General features: G+C 38.5%; 1 protein-coding gene and 1 non-coding gene across 2 annotated transcripts; one reads left to right on the top strand and one right to left on the bottom strand.

Moving 5' to 3' along the window:
• The first annotated feature begins 5,304 nt into the window (after positions 1 to 5,304).
• Positions 5,305 to 24,316, top strand: LOC27206891. The gene is made up of 3 exons (XR_005543967.2): positions 5,305 to 5,910; positions 22,056 to 22,250; positions 22,497 to 24,316. It is a non-coding gene; the product is annotated as an uncharacterized LOC27206891 (transcript).
• On the bottom strand, positions 17,555 to 19,788 carry LOC27208603 (larval serum protein 1 alpha chain). Its single transcript, XM_016184167.3, has 3 exons — positions 19,662 to 19,788; positions 19,476 to 19,603; positions 17,555 to 19,409 (listed from the first exon to the last, which is right to left on the bottom strand). The coding sequence occupies exons 1-3, from the start codon at positions 19,729 to 19,731 to the stop codon at positions 17,661 to 17,663; spliced, it is 1,947 nt and encodes a 648-aa protein (XP_016032407.1). The 5' UTR covers positions 19,732 to 19,788; the 3' UTR covers positions 17,555 to 17,660.
• Positions 24,317 to 25,742: the final 1,426 nt, after the last annotated feature.

Raw genomic sequence — 25,742 nt, 5'->3', positions numbered from 1 at the left:
ACATATAATTTACATGTTCAGCTTTCTATTGATACAATCTTTTTTTTAATAAATATATTATTTTGAAAGTTAGGTAAGCTCGAATTTATTGTATGTATGTATCGGTTATATTCATGACATACATATATGCCAGTAAGACATTTTTCTCCGAAATTTTTGGAATATAATTTCCAATTCTTTGTAAAACTCAATTTTAAGCTTAAAGCTTAGATATATTAGTCTGCCTAGAAACAGATGACGGATGAAGAAGGCTAGATCGACTCGACTGTTGATACCTAATTGGGATGAATTCATCACTACATGGTAAATGTTTCTTAAATAATAATCTATGCAAGGGCACCCTTGACTTTTAATGATAATAATGATAATACTGCCATAACACAGATCCGAAAATGTATACTATATGTTTTGGTTTCGTATGATATTTCAAAAACTCCAGTGAATTTTTAGTTTATATAAATTTTAAAGTAAACCCTTGCTTTAAATCATGGACTAAATACAAAAATATATTTTGCAAAATAAAAAGTGCTTCTGATTGATTTTGTTTGGGCGTCTTCTTAGTTTCACTTCTTAGTAAATCCAACTAACTTAAGATTTTACCTTACAGCACATGAATCTGAAAACGAACGGTCCACAATCGACAAAATTCTTCATCGAACTATTCTCAAAACTGATTGCATTGTAAGTTATATTCAGCTGGTTACTTCCCATCAATATGACCCTTCGTTCTTTACTTAGTTGATTATTCTCCCTAGTAAAAATAAATATATTTACACATTTTATATGTGCGTGCATATGTCGACACTGTCAGCTGAAATTGGACCTTTCATCGATTGTATTCAGCAGGTTTTAAATAGCGACGCGATCTAATCTAATTTTACGCAGCGTTGCTCACCCCAGGGAATATACCCTTTTGCATTGGCAAATGTTGCCGTTCTTTTTGACCCTTTCACCTCCTGCTCCCGAGATTGAAATGGAAATTCTCACGATTTTGGGAGCGGCTGAAGTGGAGGGATGTCGAAGTGATATTCACACGCCTCTATTTTTCATGCGTTCTGCTTTCGCGCCTACTGCCAATTACATTCGTGCAACTGTCAGCCCTTCAATGACAATGACAGCAAAGGGTTAAGCCCCGGCCCCCTCCCCATAAAACACCTTATATATTGTACACATATGTACATATATACATATATAGCTCCACGATCGCTAAGCGATTTTTCCTTTTTCTTTGTGCAATGTATGTATGTATGCATGTCTGCACATATAATCAATATATATGTAGATACATACTATATCAGACTAATCTTGCACCGACCAAAATTTTAATAATTAAGATAAAAAACTGGAAAAATATAATTCTTAATGATTACCTATTAAAGCTGTACAAAAAATAATAATAAAAAGTAGAAAAACATTGATAGTTAATAGTTCGTTGAATAGTGCCTCCATTATTAGTTTTATTTATCATTAAATCTTTAAACTCATTGAATTATCATTTATGATTTAAGTATCCTTTAAATCCATTCCACAGGACCCCGATTTCTCTCAGTGAGCTGCAAACGATCAGAACCAAACTCATGAATATGCAACCATTTTGTGAGGGAGATCATTTCCACAGAGCCTCCCCCGCCTCCAATTCCCTCGATCCGATCTGCATAGGCGGGAAAAACGGAGAAGGAGCGATTTGTACAGGTTATCCTGTGCATGTAATGATCGTGGTTGATCGCATTCGGATCTGCTTTGTGCCTCACGCAATTTGTGCGCTGAATAATGCCGAGCATCGCTATCAATTGCCTGACCCATAATAACGAATTCGTGCCCAACTTAATTGCAGACATATTGATGAGGCTCCGAACTGGGGATAATCCCCGGGACCTTTCCCCATCCCCTTTGGGTTTCCATTTTCCAGAGTTTGGATTCTTTTTTTTTTTGTGCCATTTGCGTGTCATTTTCTAAGTAGAATTGGCATTTCTTTTATCTGCGAGCACATCAGATCAGATATCAGATATCAGAAAAGGTCCAAGGGCAGCAACAATCGAGAGTAAAAGTAAATGTTGTTGATCCATATCAGCAATTGCCAGTTGGGATCAACCAGGCCCCTTGCACAGATCGTGATCACTTGTTTGTTTAAGTTCTTAGCAGGTTCATCTCAGCGTCATCGAAATGTTTCTGGTTCGTTGAATTAACAAAATATGAAATCCTTTTGTTTGGCTTGCCAACAGGTGGAGGATCGTCTCTCGTCCCGTCTCCTTTCCGCCGCCTGTGTGCGCTAATTGGATTATGTATTGCTTAATGATCCCTCGAGGATGTCGGGTGTTAATCACTTAAGCATCCAGCATACAGCCTGCCATATTCTGCGGTCGTGCGATTAACAACACCGAAAAGGGAAAGTCTCTTAAATGGGTCAAATGCCTGGCTGGAGCGATTTTTCCCTCATCTTGGTTGCTCCGCAGGCAAAACAAAGCAGGAATTCACATACGTGTAGGGCTCTTTATCAAATGCGTGTTTACCTGATCATTGTTGGCGAAATATTGGACTCCTTTCAATGTTTTTCTAAGCTTTGTGCACTTGCAGGGTAACAATTGTCCTTAGACGATTATAAGGCATTGAAGGAGACAAAACCATATATCTACATACATTTCTTATTACTATAAGTGATAACAGTTGGAATGATCAGATTGATTGAAATAATGTATGTACGATAAATAATAGTTAAAATATATTAGAATATTTATATATAACATAGGCAAAGGTAAATCCAAGATCATTTTTGTAAGGTGCTTGTAATAGAACGGGATAGTTGACGAGGTCAGAAGACTTCAATCCAGAGTAACCCTTGATTTTAATGACCGGAAGATATTCGAAACAACGATCAATTCTCATAGACCAAATGTCTTGTGCCCCTCCAGTTGGAAAATCGATTGATACGTTGAGAGTAGCAAGAAATGATATTTGTATAATTTGTTAAGCAATTTAATTCTCACACTTTGCTGATTTTTCCACATTTTCTTAAATAAACAAAACGACGAAACCTCACCTGGGAGCGTCCCCTCTTAAAGATGTCGAAAATCGGGGTTCCCAACTCCCCCACAAGTGCTCAGAATGGCGTGAAAACGCTTGTAGTTGGTGGGCATTATTCCCATTTAACAATCGAATGCACAAGAGGGCTTTCGAGATACAACAAAAAAAAAAAGAAGTAACAAAGAGTCCATCAAACAAATTAATTTGATTTTGCCATGGAACAGTGCGCAGGCGCAGGTTGCTCCTTTCATTTAGTTATTTTGGGTGTGTTTAACCACAGAGTTTTGGCTTCGGTTAAGATATGATTTCTTGTAAGATCTTATAACTTCTTAACTGGAAGCTAAGAGTTCTCAATGAGTTTCTGCACCATTGCACACTGGTCGAGCTTCGGTGATCATCAAATTTATGCGAAGCAACTTGAAAAACTTGTACCTTTTACACACTAAGAATATTCATATATGAGTGCTGAACACTGCGTGGGAATTTTCGTGTAGTACACCATCTTATTAATTAAGAAACTCGATCATGTGGAAACAGTAAGCAATTATAAACACTCATTAAGAAATCATTTTATTATTTTTATTCTGTCGCTTGTAATGGAGTTTAGATAGTTGGAGTGGGGCTTTCTTATAAATCTGATCTCTTTCATTTTCATGGTTTTATGAACTAAATACTTATACCAATCGAATCGTAAGCGTAGTGTTGTTAAGTTTGTTCATTTACGATTAAAAATGTAATAAAGCCTACAAGTAAAGTGTATCTGCATATTATTCGTATCGAATTTCTCAGATAGATGCACTTCAACATGTCATATTCTTCATATTTTCCAACGCATTTTATGGGTTTTGAGCGGCAAGCAGCAACATCTGAAATGGGAATTTCGGGGCGGGGTGTGTTGGGCACTTGAGAGTCTAAATATTCCGGGAACGCACGTGTTGCCCAAGTGTTAAAAATGCATTTGTGGAAATAAATCAGGGCAGGCAGAGGGGCGGGAACAGCGGGCATCGTCACCCAAGTCGAAACTAATTTTATGCATGACTTTTTACACATTCCGGCAATATTTCCCCTGACAGCCACTCCAGCATAGTTGGACAGTTTATACTTTTGTTTCACGGTCTCGCCGAGACATTCCTGCAGTTTTTCCTTTTCCCTTTTTTTTTTTGTTTTGAGTGTGCTGCATTTTATGCACAGTTAAGTTAATCTGCCCTAAGAGTACTTAGCAATCCGCAGGCATGTGTCATCCTCTCACTTTTCACTTTTCTCGGCCTCTGACACACGAGACGTCGCCGTCTCCAGGTTTCTTTTTCTGGTTCCTTGGTCCGTGCCACATAAATACCCACTTGAGGCATAGCCCTCGGATTGCCGGCTATTTGGGCTACGAATTCCGGACCGTTTGGGGGTTTTCGATTTGGCATATGTCACGCAGATCAATCCGTTGGTCTCGGCATTTCACCACAGCAGGTGGCAGTAGAATTCATCAAATATGTGAAGTCCTTTCCTTATTTAATCCTTAATTAACTTAAATATAATGACCACTTCTGATAATAAGGTTTTAAATAAATATAGTGGGTCATAACCCTTTTAGCAAGTCTAGTAAAATTGTGTAAAATTATGTCTTAGATACTGAAAACTCAGCTCTAGACTATTTCTTTCTGACCTTAAAATTGTGTACAACCTGTCCTTTTAAACTGGAGTTGATTTAGTTCTTTCTACTTTAACAGTCTTAAGTTAGTCCGCCTTCTGAACAACTCCCGAGATCAGCTTAAGTTTTATCCTCCTCACCTTTCTCGTAATAAATTACCCCCTAACAACAACGAAAAGGCATTTCAATACATCCACCTGATGACTGCCCGGGCATCCAGCTAATGACACATAAATATTTATCGGAAACCCCAGTCCCAGTCCGCCCCCTTCCCAAGTTGAAGTTATTACTGAAAAGGGTTTCCGTGGCCATAGCAAAAGCTTTGATCGTTTCTTTGGCTTTCTGTTCAGTCGCCGTTGTCCGTTTGTCTTTTGTAATCTGGCTGAGCCGAGCTACTTGACTTACACACGCAGAGCAGGAGAACCAGTTCGAGGCATTGAGTAATTACCGAGTAGAACCCAGACTGAACCTTTTGTCGTGCCAGTGCGTGTCTACACGCAAAACAAAGGTATACTAACTAAGGATAGTCACCAATAGTGACTAAAGTTAAAACACGACTTCCTGAGAAATTACACCAACTAACTTACTTAAAAGTTAAAAGATACATTGCTGTATTTCTAGAATAACAATACAATCTGGCAGATATTTAAACAAGATTTGCAAGGAGCTTGCTTTTTAAGCTTTTCTACATATTAAAGATGTTTGCGAAGAAAGCTGTAAGTTTCTCCAATTTTTTTCAGTGACTCCGTCCAGCGCTGTCTTCGGCTTAATTGCGTAAGGCAGGTGGCAGTTGCTGCTGCCTTTCTGCCGATGAGGCGAATAAGACACGGTCACAGACAGGCCACTTTAAAGTTGTTCCCGTTGGTGATTAGAGACGGTTCTCCGGCTCACCCCTCCGCCGTGGTCCACGGCACTCCACGGTACGAGTGCTTTCCATTATGGCCAAGTGTCAAATTAAGTGCTCACATGATTAATATTTGTGGCCAGCGGCATTGTTCCACAATGCATTCGTATTCGGCCAATTCCATTTGGCTTCTGTCGTGGCCCAGTGCAATTTTCTCGCTGATTAACCGTGTCGTTTGGCTATTAACTTTTAATTGTGAGTTTCATACCGAAACGCATAAGCGTCTATTCCTAGAGGTATTTCTAGCCATAAAGTCAATTGATGTATTTGGCATCTCCAATTTTTACGATGTCCTGGAACGGATCGGCAATGTCCAGCGGAAATTGACTGACATAGCTACGTGGTGAGTCAGTTTCTTAGAACCCATTACTTTTGTGGCCGGAGAACTTTGAACTACTGTAAAGTAATCCATTTAGATAAAATCCTTAATTTGTATATTGTAATAATAACATTTCTAACAAATACTAATTTTGTGTGCTAACATTATTCCCAAAAACGAAACAAGCTGTTTACTAAGTGTTTACTATAATTAACCAATGAATATCATATTTAAGAACGCAATCCTTTTAGCTTTTCTTTCAAATCACACATCCACAAAATTACAAATATATAACTAAATTCCAATTTACTTAGTCCGCGATAACCATAATCTAATAATATATGTATGTAATAAAATTATTGTAATCCGAAGCTGAAGTCAAAATTCATTATAGCCCCACATTTGTTTTTGTTTTTTTTTTTTAACTGCATATAAATAGGCTTTATTATCAAAATATCCAAATCTTTTAAGAATTATCACAATCACTATTTAAAAATGGGGTGTCATTCTTAATTCTCGTAGGATTGCAATTATCGGATTGTCAACACTTTCGTTCGAATTCAAATTCCTGTTGCTGCTTATGAGTAATTTTTGTTGCAAAACTTTCGCTTTTCGGGTCAGTTAATTAATGCGATAATTAATCTTGCTGACTGTCCGACTGGAAATGACGTTCGACGGACTTTTATTGGTTGTTTGTGCAGCTGACTTTAAATCAGCTAACTGAACTGTCAGAATTTTACAGTTGCTGCGTGTTTCGGGATTTCGCAAAAATTGGGTCAAAGCAAAAAACAAAACTGAAGTGGTGACAAAAGTGGGTCAGCTTTTATTTTATAAGGGACAAAACTGACAAGTCGTTTTAAAAATTAAAAAATATATGCTTAGTCAAAGGTTGGAACTGTCTTAAAAATTCAACAACGACTTTCTACAGATTTATTTATCTCGCTATGTTATGCTTACATATTAATATAATAATAATAGCGGTATTGATAATTTATAGTTAACCCCCTTCATATTCAATAGATTTTAATTTGGTTTTTAATACTTTGCTTAAATACACATTGTGTATACTTTTCTAATTTGTAACTGACATCTTCCGTTCTTACACCTTTTTCTTGGTAATAACCAACTTCCCTTCATGGAGTCAATTAAAGTCAAGTTACACTTGTATAACAAAAATTTATCAATTAAATAAATAAAAATGGCTTCTAATGCATTTTTAGCGGATGTATAGAACGAGGGATTCAAACTACAGTGGGGCCGATGGAAAAACCTTTCTGTAACTTTGGGCGAGAACTGGTTTTTCGGTTTCAAACAATTCGAAACGTAAATTTATGATCCAGTGCGAGCTGTATCTGTATCGGAGTATCAGAGTATCTGAGTATCTGAGTATCCGAGAGATGTCAAGATACACGGACCGAGTTCGCTACTGCGACTTGGACTTGATGCACACCTGCACCTCGCCGCCGTTGTTGTTTCTCTTTTTATTGTTGGTGTTAAAATTATGGGTTACGCCAGCCTGTTGGGGTGATGGCGATGGTGATCTGGGGTTGGCTGAGGTGTGGTTGACAGTCGGGCCGGGTGTGCGTGTGTATCTGTGTAAGACGGTAGCACTTCCCTAGGCCGGCAACCAGTACCCAAACTGAGCAGCCAACATCCAGTATCCAGGAACCAGTTCCTGTCCATCGGGTTGCGCGATTCGGACTCGGATTCTGGACCTCTGGCCTGTCGTCGTGTCTGAAAAACAGTTCTAAGGGCCATAAATTGTGCCTGCCGTGTTTGCTGTTCGGAGTTGAGTCAACCATGACCACAATGGATTCAACACTGGTAGTCAAATAATCTCGTTTAATACTTGGCTTTTGTCGATCTTATTAGGAAAGAGCTCACTCGAGGTGGAGCGCATTTATGTTAAGTAGGAAACGATTGTATGGTATCTTAAGCTATGATCTCTTAAGATCGCGGTCAAAAAGAGCATTGTTCTCAAAATGTACTACTATAAAATTAGCCTACTAGTATACATTTATACAATTAAGGAATCTTTAAATATGACAAAACAATATCTTAGTTCGAAAATACCCTATATTTTATTGATGATAGTAAAAAACTTTTTCAAATTGCATGCACTTTTAATATTGTTTCATTTCTTAACAAAATATCTTTTCAAACTCGTAGCTGATTGTGGACGTTTGTTGCCGACCGGATTCACCAGGCGCAACATCCTCTGACCAATCAATTACGGAAACCCCATTCCGACTCATTAGATGCAGTCGAGATCATGTCTCGTTTCTTCATAAGCAATTTCAGTTCATTACCGAGGATTGGAGCCTCATTAGGGGCACGGTTCCTTGCAATTTGCAGGCATGCCAAAAGGGTTTAATGTTTTGATTAAGACAATTCTAACCAGGTCCATTTTGAGAGCAGGTGTCGAGAGTAGTTGGCGTGCGGCTGGTAAATTTTAAATTTGCCATGACCAGAAGCATTACAAGAGTGAAAAGAAGTCTGGCTGGGGGGACTCTAAGATTGTTAATCTGGCCATCTGCTAACTGTAATCTTGGATACAGGCCAAATGCAGACGCAGTTGGGATTTGATGGCCTGTGGTTTCGTTGGTTCTGTTTTGAAATCGACAATAGAAGCCTTGACCGATTAGCGACAAGTTAAACCCTTTGTACACAGTCGTCTGACCTTAGGTCGTAAATTAATCAAGCTCCGAAGTGGGACCGAGTCGAAACAGAGTCATCAAACGGTGGCAGTGGCTCCATCCACTCCACTCCACTCCAATACAATCCAAACCATCGGCCAACACCTGAGCTCCAAAACACAGCCGTACACAAACAAGTTGATTTTCCAGCCCAAATGCCCCCAAAACCCAGCCCACTCCACCAAAACTCCGCATCGCTCCAATCCAAGCTCAACCCAAGCCCATTGTATGTCATTTTTCAAAACCAGAAATGAAAAGAAACCAAACCAAACGAAACGAATTAAAGCAAGTGGGCGCATTACATTATTCGACAGCCAATTACCCATTGCAAGCCAAAAAGCCCGAGTAGTGCCACCATTCGACAACTATTAAACTTAATAACTTACTTTAGAAATAAATATTTTCAAGAATATCATATATTGCAAAATTATTTATTATAAAGGTGTATTAAGAAGCGTTTCTTATCCTTTTATAATAGGATTAACAGATCATAGTTATACCCTCGTATTCTGCTAGTACTGGGTATCCCAAATTAGGCCTGCAGTGCGCTTTGGTCTCGGGGTTTTGCTGCTGCGCACGTGCCAAGGCGGCGCAGCTTTTGCGCAGGCGCAGACTCCTATTCCGAGTTGGACAAAAAGTCGGACTCGCAAGACAACGACGATGACGATGCCCAAAACAGTTGTGGAACAGTTGTACTTCGTTGTAACCGCTGGCCAGGCGGCTTGTTGGGAAAACGCCCAGACTCTAGCTTCGGAGCCAGGTTGGTTAGTCCATTTTCTAGTTGCCCTTTCAATAAAGTTAATAAACTTGATGTGGAAATTAATTAATAAGGAAATTTTGCAACCAAAAAATTAACATTTTTTAAAATGTATTTATTGTACTTATATTGCTAAGTATAAGTACATTACATTAGTCAAATCATACAATTATTATAAATCTGATTTGAGTATAAGCATGCTTAATATCAAAAAAGATTATAAATTGAAGAGCTGTTAAAAACCCAAAATTTATAGAGCATCTAGATTTCCCTATACCATCACATATCATCTAACCCAAAGAATCAGGGTACAACTCGGGGCATGACTCGTCGATTGTGCGTTGAAGAAGCTTTTGGATCTCTAGGGTAAAAGTCATTTATTTTATTTAGGGTCTTCAGACAGATTTTGTGCGCAGCGTTTTTAATTAAAAAACAGCTAGAAACAAAATATCCCAGCTACTTCGGCTCGTGCCCACGATTCCGAAGGTGCATAAAGTGGGCGTAGTCTTGTGAAGACGGTGAAAATGGGAGTTACAGCTTCTTCTCGGGCAGACATTGTAATTGTGGATCATGATTGTGTTGAAGATGATGATTCAGCAGATTTGGGCTGTCTGGAATATTTATGGCTCGTGCCAACTGTCTACTGCTAGAGAAGCTTTAACCTGAACTTCAGTCTCGATTCTGTAGTATCTCGAGAGCATCTGAAAACTGGGATTTATCACTGATGGCTGCTACTGGAAATTGGTAGCGTTGAATTCGATTTCCCTGGAAATTGGATATTTGGGAGCACAGCCAGCACGTGTTGCATGTTGTAGCTCACAGGTGTTGTTCCACACAATTTTCTTGGCCACGTTCTGATCTTTGACTGTCAGCAGCACCCACGCCAATAGATCCCCATGTCTTTGTCTTTGCCTTGTCTCGCTAACTGTGTCAGCAATTAGTTGCGGGCCTTATTTATGGTCCCCATTTGCCATTCGCCTGTTAAATTAATTAAACAAAGCAATAAGCGAACATTGTATCCATAAAGCAATTCGGTGTTTTGGAAACAAACACAAGGTCTTTGCTTGTGTTGAGTTTCGGATGTGGGTGATGGTTGTGGAAGGGATACAGAAGGTTCGCGAATATGGATCTAAAGTCCTTATTCCCAGAATATAGTATATATACACATAAGAGACTTTATTTTTCAAGGAAATAAGCCAAACTAATTCAAATCAGTGCTTTTTATATTTGCTTCCCTTTTAAATTCATACTTAATTGTTCTGATTTTCAAGATCGGAATCTGAAATAAATTCATCAGCTTAACCCCTTCCAAGGCACACTGAGATGCTAATCCAAGTGTCAACGACCAGTTCAAAGTGTTTATAACTATCTTTTCAACAGCAACTCCACCATTTTGCGCAACAAAGAGATCGCCAGAGTGGAGCGAAAATTCATTACCAAAGGCCTGAGCCCCAACGATCGAACATTAGTCATCTGCGAGAGGCAGACAGACATAGCCAATCGACTACAATGAACTTATCGCGCCTATAAAATCAATCAACTTTTAATAAAAAATAAAAACATAAACGGGTAACAATAAAGTGCTGCTGCAAAAGGAGTTCAGTTTCCGCACATGTGGATCAGGTCGGCGGCTGTGACTCATCGAGTGGTCAAGTCAAGAACGCGCCGAACCCGAAACCCAAACCCATAAATAAGCTTAAATATAAATAATTTTTAGTTCCCCCCCTTCACTTGCCGCCTCGTCGATTTCGACCGTCTTCCTGGCTTTTCGCTTATTTGCCCATTTGGCTTTGTTTATACAGTAAATCTACCTGAACAGGCCCTCTTCTCTGCAACATCTAATACAAAAAGAAAAGCTCTAACCGATTGGTCGCCAACTAAAGTACCCTAAATATTATAGAAAATTAATTTAGTCTCAAATAGCTAAGATAGATTTATATGATTTACTGGATACATATTTAACTTTACATTAATCAATAAATGAATAGATATTTACACGTATTCAATTATATTGTTTCTTCTCTTACAAAGCTGAAAGACTCTTCTTAGTCAGGGTATTCGCGGAGAGATGGGCTCCAACTGGGTCTAGTCTGGAGCAAAAGGCCAACTACCTGCAGTGGATGGGATGACTCATCCAAGCGAATCTTGCAGTTTGGCCCACAGTTAAATGATCAACAATTCGTGGCTGGATATGATTAGCAAGTCCCTCAAAGATCGCTGGCCACGTTCAGGTAGTTAGATCGCAAGTCTGTGTAGTCTGTCCCCGAAAGCTCCCAAGATGCTCAATCCATACAAACCCCAACTTTTTAGCGGATCGTGCCGAAGTCTGGAGAGTCTATACTATACATAGTATGATTCATCGCTGATCGCACCAGTTCAAAACACACATCCCATCCCACAATCTCCTCTGGGCTTTTCTTACACGACCATGGATCTGGGATCTGGGATACTTTCGGTTTAATGCGAAACTTGTGTTTCTGCTGGCTTCTTTTGTTGCGATTGAGACTCAGCAGAGGCGATTTAGTCAGAAAAAACACAAATTATGAGAGCAATCAGGGCTGAAATGGGCTCAGAAGTTGCTAAATTTCTTAATTAAACTGGTGTGAAGCGAGAATTATAAGTCTATAAAGTCTATAAAGCCGTTTATATTATTAGCACGGAACCCTTGACACTTTTATGAGACTAAAATTGCTTCAGACAAACAGTTCGAATGTTAACTAGCCTCACTCTTAAAGTATCCTGCATTATAGTTTCATGAGGTTATGCATTTTACACACCTTTTATAAAAGTTAAATAAAGCAAAATAGGGATGTAGTAAATAAATAAATCAGTTTACCCATAAACAGATACTAAGAAAGGTCATTGTTAGTAATGATATTTAGCTGTTTTACCAGTGATCCCACTCAATTGATTTTTTTGGTTAAGTTAAAGAATTATTTTTATGAAAGTGAATTATTCAGTGTTATTAAACTCAAAAGTTGATAAAATTGAAGGCACCTTCATTTGCTATTTCTGGCTATTTATTGCACTGATGCTGATAGATTCATGGGGCTATTGCATTTTCTAAACATATCCGCTGGCTGTCAAATTAAATTTGCGCATTCGATGGATACTTTATTTTTAGCAATATTTTTCCAGTTCGTTTGTGCCGCAGCACATTTTATGCAAAACGCTGGTGTGGAATATTCCCTTTCCATGAATTGGAGGTGTGAAATGTTTGCCATGATGCAAATCACAACATTCAAAGAGGAGGCGTTCCCGTGCAGGCTGGGAAATATTGCAAAACCGCTTCCAAAAGGCAATTTGCTGCTATTTCGTATGTTTGTAGTCTTTTATTAATTTTATACTAGTATAAAATTGTTTATGTAACGTCTGGGCATGCATAAATATTTGATAGAACAGTCTTTGTGTTGGTTGAAATCATGAACTTAATTTAGTTTCACAACAATATCATTCACAAAATAAATTATGTAAAATCATTAATTTAGTCTTGTTTTCTTTCTGAATTTCTTTCTCGAAAAATAACAATAACAAATCTAAATGTATGTATACACTTTCAATTTCATATACCGCACTTAATTTAAGAAACCAAAATAAATTTATTAATTGATTGATCAGTTATATACTAGCTATTTGAAACCCAGAAAACTTTCGATTATGTGATAGATTTTCCAAAGCATTAGTGAAGCTGTCAATAAATTGTCAACCTTCAATCGCACAAGTATCATATAGTATACAATTCAAGGCGATAAACCCAAGAACCGTTCGATAGGCAGCAAAAAAGTATTGGCCAATATGTTTTTAATTTGCAGCAGTTCAAGTTGGTCAAGCCTCCAAGCTGTAAATAAAATCGAATCCAAGGATGTCAACTTCTTGTAAAATCGCAGCTGAGGGTAAGTTGTTTATGTTGTGTGCATATTTATTTTTTATGTTGTTTATATGTTGAAAGAAAACAACTATAATGTAAACAAATTTGTTATGTTTTTATACTCATTTTCTACTCTTTTTATAGTTAGCTCACGAAATATCATATGATAAAATTAATGTTGATCAATTACAACAATTATCACAGCTCGGTTTGCACATAAATTCGGTACCAATTGCTTTTGGCGCAGAACCTTCAATTGCTTTTTATTAGCATTTCGATTTGCCTTGATCTGTTATAATTTTTACAGCGGTCTGTGCTCTTCGGATTCTACAATTTATAGGTTTTGTGAACTTTCATTTTACTGCTAGATATTGTTTTTTTGCTATTAACTTCCCCCCACAGAGAATGGCACCAGTGGGGAAAATTATTTTTATCATCGTTCATTGAGAGAGCTTCCATGCGCTATGATATTTGGCGTTTTGCCAACTGGCCACACCATAGATGAGCTAGTGCTCCTCTCGTCTTTTTTGATAATTATTTGCCAGATGAACGGATGAACGCCTGTGCAAACACTTTTCAAGCAAATTGTGTTCAATTCGAATTTTAAATGGATTTAAATTAAAATACCTCAATATAGATACGTAGATATAGTAAGTTTTTAATGACATCAGTATGTAAAGTACATATACTTTTTGTTTGCATATTTATGTGTCTGTTTCGTTACTGCACACTGCAAAGAAAGCGAATCTGTATCTCTGTCCCTTGTCCCCCTGCCAACTTTTTACTGGCGATCTTTTAAGCGCTCTCCACTTTAAGCGATAGCGCTCAATAAATCGCTTTTTACTCAGAACAATTAAATTTATGTATATATATATGTACATATGTGTATTATGACTAGATTACTTCGTTAAGGTTCAAGGTAGTATGTTTATTGCAAAGATTTGTGTGTACAATCTTAAATTCTAACACTTCGAATTTTCAATTCGATTATTCAGCATCTGCCCAGTTAAGAGTCCATTTCAAAACAAAAACATCCACAATCACCTACCCCAACAAGGCCATTAAAATGTGCCAACAGTGACCCACTTTCACTGCCCAGAGAATGTGAACAGCTGTCAGACATCGTGAAATATTGGACAACCCTTGAGACTGAGACTTGCCCACAAACGATAAACCACTGGACAGAAGACAGAAGGCAGAGGCATCCAACGCCTCCCATCGCTCATCCGAGTGGCGCGAAACAAAAGACGGCAACCGGCAAACATGGGGAATACTTCCGATCCATTATCCCGATCTCGATGGGGACTGAAAGTCGGATCGCCCACACCTGAGGAATAAAACAAAAGATCAGCTTGCGAGGCGCTGATGAACTCGATTCGAATGAGACTATGTTCAGCACAAAAGTGCGTTTCTTGTTGTTTATATTTCACAATAATAAGCAAAACTGAACTTAAAACTTACATGTTTTTGAAACATATACTAAATAAGAGTAATATGTATGAATATCAGTGGAATGATTCTAGAGGGATGATTTGGATTTACATCCAATTAACAGCTGTGAAAGACGGATATTTAATATCTATATATCCATTTATAAGAACGTCATTGTTTTGTTGATTAAAGTGAATTTCTTTTTAAATATTAAGTTTACATTTTCTTTCGGTAAATCCACATATGTATAAAACTCGAAAATAATCTCAGAATTAAACAACAACAAGCTGCTTTGAATAACATGAGCCATTTCTTAGCAGACTTAACATTTCTCTGAGCTTAAGCTTATCAAAAAGCTAAAGATTAGTAGTCACTGAAAAATGCATGAGCTTTTAGAAATGTTCCGAATGCAACATAACAAATATAAATTACTAAAATGTAAAGAGTATTAGTTGTTTTAATTCATGATTTTCAAACATAATTCTAAGTGTATAAAATACTAATATTAAGAAGGATTGTATTGCTGTGTCCAAAGATTGAATATCCTAAAGGGTATGAACGACTTCGAGATTCGAGATAATCAGGTCTTGTCATATTGAAAGTGGATGGGCAACTTTTATCGTTGCAATCGTCGAACGGCTTCGTTTGCGTACAGGGCAATTTATTAATTATGCATAAATGGCAAAGACCCTGTTGAAGTTGAGCGCGGGATGCGGGGGAGTTGAAGGTTGGGAGCTGTGAGCTCGGCGGAAAGTTCAAAAAGCAATCAAGTTCTGAGTGCCGACAGTTCTCAGCCGATTGTATACAGTTATGCAAACAGAAGGACCGACTGGATCGGCAGACTTTATAGCCTGGCCAACTGAAGTTAAGCTGACAAAATGCACTTCAGCTGGAACCACCTTATATGGCAGACAACACACGTCTTTTGTCGTTGGTCCGGTCATTTTATGGTTTTATCCCTTAGTTGGCAAAAGTTTTCATCGGAAACCATTTGACTGGGCAAAGTTCTTTATTTGCTCCCCGGTTTAATTTGGGCGTAATAAATTATTATAGGGAAAAATAAGAGAATAAGAATTAGAAGCCATTACTAGGTCTTCTACCTGCTGCGGTTCGAGATCGATCCTTTAACTCCGATTCCCCGCCATGTGTTCTCAAGTGTTTCGGTCCAATCTTATTCTGAACACCCCGACACCATTTTTCTTTTCCACTTCTCGGATTCTTCGCTCCTTCGCAAAGTTTTAAATTTCTTGGAAATAAAAGCCTGGACATTAGTTTTCGTCCTTCCCCTTTCTATCGATCTACGCTCGGCTGCCCCTTTTTATTATTTCTATCTTTTTTTTTCTCTTTTGGTTTTCGGGACAGACATAATTTTGCAGCTACCTAAGCCGAGAGCCTAGAATTAGGTTGGCTGGAGGAAGTGGGACAGACAATTGCGGGAGCGAGAGGCAAGCTCAAGAAAATCTAGGGCGCGTTACGGTTGCCTAGTCTTATAAATATGTATACTCTAGTGTTAAAGGTTCATCTATACGAATTTCAGTGCTGTTCATATCCAGACTATGAAACTGATTACTATTTAATAAAATCTTACTAAGAAAATACAGGACAGCACTGAAATTCGTAGAGATGAACTCTAACACTAGAGTGTTCAGATCCTTCTTTAAGATACAATTTTTGAATAACCTGTTAAGTAAACTGATAAACTCTAAGCTTTTCAAATTTGTGATTTGGTTACACTTTCAAACAAGTGCATTATTTGTGAAGGGTATCTGGAAACTCTATCAATTTCAAATCTTTCCACGGTTTGATCCACGTGTTATCTGTTCACTCGCTTAGCCATCGACGCTCTGTTTCTTGGCCTCTGTCCGTGCGTTTATTTAATTTTTTATTCGAACTTCACTTGTCCCTCATACGCCGTGTGGTTGTTGTAGCTGCCGACTGGCTGCTATACGAAACCGTGCAGGTGTCCAATATTTTCTTTTATACCGCGTCATCGGTCCAAAGAAGAGAAAAAATCGAAAAAAAAAAATAAAAACTAGTTCTAGACACACAGCCATCCCCCTTCGACGCCCCTGCCTCATCAAACCTTATTTCGCCCATATTTTCGATTCGATTGCGTATAACAAGTTTAGCGGTCTCGCTGTCCCCGCCCCCCTCTTCAAACCGTTCTTTGACTTGATATAAAGTGCTTTGCATCCATGCAACGTCGTCTCCGAACCCCAAGCCCCCAATGCCCCCGTTGGGTCCACCCCCCTCGCCCACACAAACCCTTTCCTCTTCACACAGACACACACATATTATGGTTCGCTTTTAATTTTTGTTTTGATTCTACGCTTTTGAAACTTCTGCACTGAGAAAAGTGCAGGCTATATTCCTAAAATATTTAGTTAATTATTCTTAATCAGGAATGATTTGAAAATCGTATTTATTAATAAAATATTGAGATTAATTGTCCTGAGATTAAACACATCCAAATGATGTAATGTATAATTTTTATTTACTAATCATAAATAATTCATTTTCTTAATTTGTAAATATTTATGAACAAATGCTCAGTGTAGTTTTGATTAATATTGTGTACATGTTGAATTTGAGGTTTTAAGACCCCATGTGGAGTGGCCCGTCTTCTTAATATTTCCTCCATGCCTTGTAATTACCCAAATTTGGCGTCACTATCCGTTAAAGGGTTTATTTGTTAGACGTGGGATGGGGATAGACAGGAAAGCGGTAAAGTGGAATTGAGGTATATCTATATGGAGTTGCACTAACGACATCTTAAACGCTACTATTTGTGGTAGCAACTCTGTGAGAGTTTTTAAAATAAAATAGGCACGTAAACTAACTATTTGATAAGCCTGATTGCAAATTGCACAATCTATAAATTCATATATTCTAAAAATAGAATTAAAACTCATCTAATCAAATGTTATGTTTTATTGTTTTTTAACACATATGCTTACTCTTTAAACTTTCTAATTCGATTTAGATTAGATTTAGCATTTAAATAGCACATTTCAAAATATGCCTATTGATCCTCATGCAGTATTTCCACATCCTTCCAGTACACATGATCTCCGTAGATTTCAGCAGCTAGAGCGTCGTCTTCAAGAAATCGTTCGAAGGGGTAACCCAAGGGCAGTTCATCCCATCGACTGACACCCTTGCTGAAGTCACAATTAAGTTCGTTTTCCTGCCGAGCCTTAAAATCATAGACAGTGGCAACGATTAGAAGACGCATTTTAAGGGGGTTTCCCGAACCCCCGCGCGGTAAAACCAGACGTCTAGGGAATGCACAATTTGGAGTTGATATATTAAGGGGAAAGTCGAATTCCTCCCTTTCGGCCAGCTTAACGAAGTGATAGAGCTCGGTGTATGAGATGTGATCTCCAGCCAGGCCTTTGAACTCCTTAGATTCCCTGGTTATTCGATTAAATCCAGGGTATATCACAGTCAGAAACGAATCGAGTTGATAGAATGGCTCTCTTTGAATGTTTCCTCGCTCGGAAGTGGTTAGAAAAACCCGGAAAATGTTTGATTGTGTTTTGTTACTTGATATAAGCAGGTTGTATGAAAAATCCTTATGTTGCAGTCGAGATTGTCGATGTTGCAAAGTAAATGGCCACACAAACTGGCCTGCCAAGTAAAAATGTTTGGCGGACAGAATATTACTGATATCCACATCAACAGGTTGATCGTAGGTGATCAAAGGAGTTAACTGCACATCATCTATGCGAAGATCACTGGGAATAAATGTTTTCTGGTTATTGGGTTGAAATACCTGACGATACAAGCGATAGGAATCCAATAATCGCTCAGCGTAGTAATAAAAGTCTTCGGATCTCACTATAGTTCGAATATCCAGTAATATATTAGGTTGGATAGCTTTCTCCACAGCTAATTGTGTCCAATCATAGGGAAATAGTTCTTCAAGTCCGATAAGCCAATTGTTGTTCTCTTTCAGATTAATACGACTTCCATTAGTTAGCTGAATACTTCGAAAGGAAATGGCATCCCCAACTTTTGCCTCCAGTTCTGATATCTTTTTAATTATAAATTGGGCTTCCTCGTTTATGCTACGATAATGGTTTTGTGTCAACCTCTTATAAGCCAACTTTTGGCCATAACGTTCTAGTTTATAGCGAGCTAGTATTTGACTCAACTGATAGTAACACCATTCGCGCAACTGATCCGAATTTTCGGCTGTTAAAACGACTCCCATGTTCACATTATACCAATAGGATTGCCAATCAATATCTTCCAACAAGTGTTCTAACTTATTTCTGCTTTTCTGTTGATTCATTCTTAGAATGTTCACCTCAGCCATGGCCTGAAACCATTCAATGGTACCTCGCAGATCACCTTCCAAATCGAATGGTTCCAATTTTTGCGGATGAATTTCTTCTACTTCGGTTACATTCACGTATCTTATCCAGTTGGCAAAATTGAAATTTCTCGCTTTTCTCACTGTTACATCATCGTGATACGATTCTGGCCACAACTCATATATCTTGGGCATAATCAAGGCCTGATAGTCCTCTCTTTTGAGAATCAATTGCGTTAGAGCTTGAACAAAAATACCCGGATGCACATGAACTCGGGCCCAGCTTATATTTTGCCATAAGGTATACCAATCCCTGGCGTTGTAGAAAAAATGATATAGTCCCAGCATCTGCCGATAATGATCGGCATAAATGGGATTGTATTGTACATTTCGATGTAAAAGTTTTCCCAAATTGAAGTCTTCATAAAAACGTGTCATGTGCTCGTTGTAGACCTGCGATTTGTTATCATTGAATTAATAATACATTTTAAATACATTTATATTTAATATAATACCAACCACATACTGTTCCTTATCTATCACCAATTGTTTTCCTAGTAATCGCCACTGTTCGTTCATCAAAGGTTCGTGCACATGGTGTAGAATTTCCAACAGAAAACGCTGCTTTTCCAAAAAGTAACGATTTGCTACATGTTAATGTAGATTAAGGATTGAAATCAATTCAAAATATTCCACATAATTTACCGATGCCATTAGCAAGCACTTCCAAATGAATATTAAGTGCCAACAATGATAAGAAGACCCACAGTCTCATCGCACTTGTTTACCACACAACACACCAAATCAAACTGAAGGCATCGTGCAAATTGCATTGTGATTACACGCTATTAATAGCTTAGCTTTCTTCCAAAAATGTAAGGTGGCTATTTAAAAATGAGATAATCAATTATGAATATAATAGAATATAGAATATAATTTCTTTAAAATTTAAAATATACAAACAACTGAAATTCATTGACAAACTCAAATCATTCTCTTTAAATGAGATCAGTCGGTTTTTGTTTCCAAATTAAGTAAATAAAGGTTTCTTTTCTCTCCTTAATTGGCTATTGTTGGTTAATGCATACTGGAATACTGTTAATAAGGTGGAAAATTGCCCCAGAAGTGAGTCTCATTTGCCCATTAGTCACCAAGAGTGGCACAATAATGCAAAACGCTTTTCGCCAACGATCACTTCCCGCTCCTGTTGCGAAAATGTGCGGACATTAAATTGCCAACTCAGTGGCTTCCTGGGGGTCTCGGATGTCTGATGTCTGATTTCTGATGGCTGCTGATGACTGGATGGCGGAAAAAAGGGCAAATTATAATGCGAGCAATGTTAATTACAGTCGGCGCGACTCGGATGTCTCGGTGTATCTGTATCTGGCCCATTGTTCGCCCAGAAATTGGCGCATTAATGTAAATCGGCAGCCAGGCATGACGGATTATAGGAACCCAGACCTAGTCCAGATGCAGTCCGACCAGTAAATTATCGTCCAGTTACGCCAGCACCAGCATTATACACAAAGCTCTTTGTTTCCACTCGCGCGGTGACAAAACGTTGCGCCTGAAGAACCTAATGAGTTGGAACCGTCTCGAAAGGGAGCAACCAGTTACCACCACCCGGTAGCCACTGATTGATTCTTATTGATGGTGGTAAGAAGTTTTTGGGCCGATAAGCCTGTTAGGACCGTTACCGATCGCCCGTAGCTACACTGCTGCCTCATGAAAACTGATTACAACACTCTCTTTGGCAAACGAAACGTGACAATCTGCTGCTGAATATTGCATAATCATTGTCAATGTTACATTTCTTGTCAATGCACTGGAAAAACATAAGTTTTGAAGTTAAGAATAAGCAATTCGATAATTTATGAATAATTTAAATATTTAATATATTTTCTATCTTGTATTATTTGTTATCTATCTATATATCTTTGAGCTACATTTTACTACCAATAGATTTAATCTATTTCTTTTTCGAGTATTTTTTTATTATGTGTGGGAACTAATGAGGTAATGAAATACCTACGTTTTTTATTCCATTGAACTATATTTTACTACCAATAGTTTGTAATATAGATGTGCTGTATGGTGCATGCCAATTTCTCTCACTGTAACGAATAGATGCAACTATCCCTTCGCACGTGCACATTGGCACCCCGAGTTTTCCGAGCGTTTTCATTCTGCCTTCGATCCTGAGTGCTTTGCATAATATTAGCACATTAACTGAGATCGCGGATCGCATCGTTGCATCTTGGCGCAAGTTTTCAATGGGCTTGCCATCATCATCAAATTGCCATAAATCGTCACATCTGAGAACCCTTAGGGGCCATGCTCCGCTCCTTTCCAATGTCATCATAGTCTTTCTGTTTTTTCCGTGATCCTTGCCCCCGGGAGGCTTATGAAATGCAAATTACATTTCAATAGCGCGATTTAATGGTACCCGGCTACTTTGTTCTTTGTCATCGGTCTGATGATTGCCCCTTTTTAGCGCATTGGAATCGTATTTAAAAAGTCATTATCGAGCGGATCCAGCCCCCCACCAATTTCAGCGCATCAATCACTGCGCCTTTTGTCAACCTTCTTTTTTTGTTTGCTCATAAAACGGTTGGAAGGTGGACATCTTAGGCACTATGCTCGTTGCTAGGGTAGATCGCATAATAAGCTAGAGGAAAGATTTTCTTGAGCTCTAAGGGGTGTTATGGGCTCTATAAGAAAGGAGGTTTTATGACATTCTACTATTATCTAGATGATCCTCTTAAAACAGAAGCCAAATAGGAAATTTATACATTAGCATGTTTTGACACATAAAAGGGGTTCAAGATCCATGTGCTGTGTATCTGCAAAATATGAAAGCTTACAACAATAAACATTAAAATAAATATTTCTAGTATCGCTTAAGGATCTCTAGACAATAAATAACATGGCCAGACCTTAGTGCTCGCAATGACTTCAATTACCATATTTCCGCCACCTTGAGGAGTTACCCAATCGCTTTTAGCTGCCACCTAACTATTTTCACTCACACCCTGGTTATCTGCGCCAAGCTCCATAAGCTTCTTATTTAATATGACTTTTTTTGGTGTAAATACTTAGGGTCTGACGCATACGACGGGCTCTTTTGGAATGGCATGTGGACCTCGGGCAGAATGTGTAACCAAGCGCAAATGAATCATCGAAGTCGGGCCAAAAAGACCAGCCCAGACCGCAGGGCCACGATCGGTAGTCCGATGGTTTTAATAAGGCAAGGCGACAAACAACCAGGAATTGGGTCAGCTGAGATAAATGCGAGTAAGTGTTGTTTAAACATACACTCGGGAAATTATTTAAATAGGGTATTAACTTTCTTTTTGCCAGGCAAATATGCGATAGTAACTACGGTCTATCCCATGAATTAATAGAGTTTAATGGCATATTAATTTCAATCTACAAAAGAATACTTCATCTTTTTTATAATATTTTTAAATGTTTCTTTGAAAAAGAGCTTAAATATTTGTCTTTTTCTGAAATTTTTCGATTATTTCCCTGTTTTTGCAGTGCACTTAAATGGAGCTGATTTCGGGAGTTCTTCTTGTTCGAAATTTAATACACTGATGGATACGCCAATGGGGACTGGGAAGGAGTTTCGAACAATGGCTGGGCTTTCATGCGAACTGTCAACTTGTCACGACAATTAAGCAAGTCGATGGCTATCTGGCTATCTGGCTATCTATCGGCGGAACATCAGGAAACGCCCACGCATGCCAGTCGTCTTAAGCGTTAAACAAATTAAATATATCGAATATGTGGAGGGGGGTGAAATTATTGAAATACGACACCGATCGCATCAGGCAGAGGCGATGACCCAATTCGCTCTGCACTTGCGCGACAATTTTGGTAAACACAGAACCCACGGGAGACCCCATGCCACCTTTAGAGACAGACCCCCATATCCCCATTCTTTTTGTCAGCAGCTCCAATATTTGTTTACCATTTAGTTTATTATGCTGTGTGCGCATGGGTTCTGCCTTGTTTGATTGCCCTTATTGGACTTCGGTTCGTTCTCTTGGTCGGTGGTGATTTCCAATTCAAGTTATGATTATTATATGTTGGGAAAGTCAAATAACGGTCGCTATAAGTCGGGCCATATGCATTCAAAGTGCCACAATTGCCGGCGATAATTTCAATTTGATGAGTTTTCAATTGGGGTTTCCATTGCTTTTCCCAATGGGTTTTTTGATCTTTCCCCGAGGTGTTGGGAAGATTGTTAATATGCCAAATGCTTCACAAATATCGTACATTAGTTCACCTTTGTTGACATCGATGAGAAAGAAGTTTCAACAATAACTTAATTGATGCGATATGTGCATGGGAATGGAGCTTGCCTGCTCAGTAAAATGTTATGGTTAGTAATTAGGAAAGTAAAATTTGAACTAAATAATACTTTCAATATTATTACATACTTTAAAAGATACAACTTTTCAGTTGCATTTAAAGGTATCTGTGCCAGAACGAGCTTCTGTTCTGTAGGTTCTGTTAATTAAAAATGCATTTCCTGTCCTCAATTTGAAAACCCCGTGGCTTATCAGCTGCAAAGTTAACCCAAAAGAGTTGAAAGCGCCAAATCATCGCGAGGATTAACACCATTCGACCGGAGTCACCGTTGATCTCTGCCCACCTGAAAAGTTCCCATCGTTTTACGTGATTTGTTCTGTGTCAGTTTCCTTTTCAGCCTGTGACAAATTTACGTGGAGTGACTTTTGTAAATTTCATTTTAATAATTTTTTGGAAATGCTTAATCACTTTTCAACTCAAAACGTACGTGGTATAAAAACGATCGCAAGGAGAAAATTGTAGAGGTTCGCCATTGCGTAGTATCTTTCAATTTCGGTTCGATTGTAGAGAGGCTTGTCTCATGGAATTTTCCCCCCATTGCTTTCAGTGCGAAAAATCAGAAACAAGTCTCCCTGTTGTCTGCCACAGCAGATATCTAAAAATAACAAACAAGAAAAAAAAGATAAAATATTGTAAACAAAATTTTCATTCCCCCTTTGCGCAGAAAATTCTTTTCGTTTATAAATACAACTGCCGCGAGATTGTCAAAGTTGACAATATATTTTTAATCAACAATACGCGCAGCAAAAACTCAACCACAGTCCGCATATCTCACAGATACTTATTTTCCCACTTTAAGAAGGCATCACGCAAATGAAATTGAAGGGGGATAGAGATACCACATTAAAATACCACAGGGTAGATCACCTTCAAATGGAAACTTAGTATACGCATTTTTGATATTTTTAAATTAAGTACTTAGGTTTAATGTTTGTTTTTAGCTCTTTTAGCTCTAATGATATTGGAACTGACGCTAAGTTAAAACAAAAACATAAATAGGCACATTTATAGGGAAATATCTTTGAGTGCATAATTATTTTTTAATTAATTTTCTTATTTAACTACGAAAATGGAAACAAATTTTAAAATATCTATGTATTTAAGTTCATCTTTAAAAATGTTAATTTTATATACTAATGCAGTGCAACATTTTGTAATCTTAAAGGGTCTTCTATGAGCAGATTCTGCTAACCCACTTTGGAGGTGATCCCAGCGACCCAGAAGAGCCACCCAGCCAAGCGGATCGCTTGCTCCAGAGAGCCACTGACCATCCAGCCCAGACCGCATCCCTTGGGCGGCTCTTTGATCCCATTTACGGAGCGCGATGTGAAGTTTCGGACTTACTGGAGCATGGATGAGATTCGCTTTCGTTTGCGGATCGATTTCAGCGGAGGAAGGCGAATGATTACACAGCCTCGATCCAACCGAGGATCACAACACGTTTTTGGACTTTTGGGGCCCAGTGCTGGTGAGCAATTACAGTAATTCCAATTAATACGCGGCAGTTGATCAATTTCCTTCGGATCGTTTCGATGTGAGATCGCACAGATGTGGCGCGTGCTGCATGCCAGCCCAACACCAAAATTGTACCCGTATCTGTATCTGTATCTGTATCTGTATCTTTTTCTGTGTCTGGCCTACACTCGCCCATCGAGCCACACTTATTGTTGTCCATCTATTTGTCTTTGATCAATCTCTGCAGTTTCAGTTGCAGTGGCCAGTAGCTGAAAACTGAAAGCCTCGGACCAGCAATTATAAATGGCAGCCAGCCCGCAGAGTTGGCCACAATAATTGCCCCAAAGGGGAAATCGGCAGCAGTAACTACTCCAACTTTGTATCTGGCTGCAGACACGCTAACTACTCCGGTGTTTTCCTAGGCGGTCGAATGATATACGAGGAGTTCTATGACTTTTATCGCACAGTTCTAACTAACTGCAGGCGAGATGCTCTGATGAGGGTAATCCACGCAGATGTATCTGGACTGCTTTTCAGGGGACTCAAACTTATCAAACGATCTAACTGTTTCTCGTCCATAATTCAGGATCAAGGCAATTTAATTCAGCTAGAAGTCATCAAATAATTTACAGGAAAAGCCAATAAAGACGCTCATTGTGTTTTTTAAATCGTAATAAAAGTGCAATTACTAATAATGACAAATAAAGGATAATTGCTGAGATTCACATACATTACACATTTTCGGTACTAAAATAATGATAAAAGCAAGCAAATACGTAGTTCTTGCTTATGAATTTTATTTATTATAGTTAAAATATCCCTAAAATCCTTAGTTAAACCCTACCCAAAATCAATGCACTTGGTCAAATCGATCGAGCCCACTTAAATGAGGGCTGTGCTCTTGGCCTCGAATTGCGATCGAATGGACTCGAAGTCCCCATACGAAGTCCGGCC

This window comes from Drosophila simulans, chromosome 3L, assembly GCF_016746395.2.
Source record: "Drosophila simulans strain w501 chromosome 3L, Prin_Dsim_3.1, whole genome shotgun sequence".
In the NCBI taxonomy this organism is placed as follows: domain Eukaryota; kingdom Metazoa; phylum Arthropoda; class Insecta; order Diptera; family Drosophilidae; genus Drosophila; species Drosophila simulans.
Note: the sequence above shows the minus strand (reverse complement) of the source record. Positions and strands in the feature narration are given on the sequence as shown.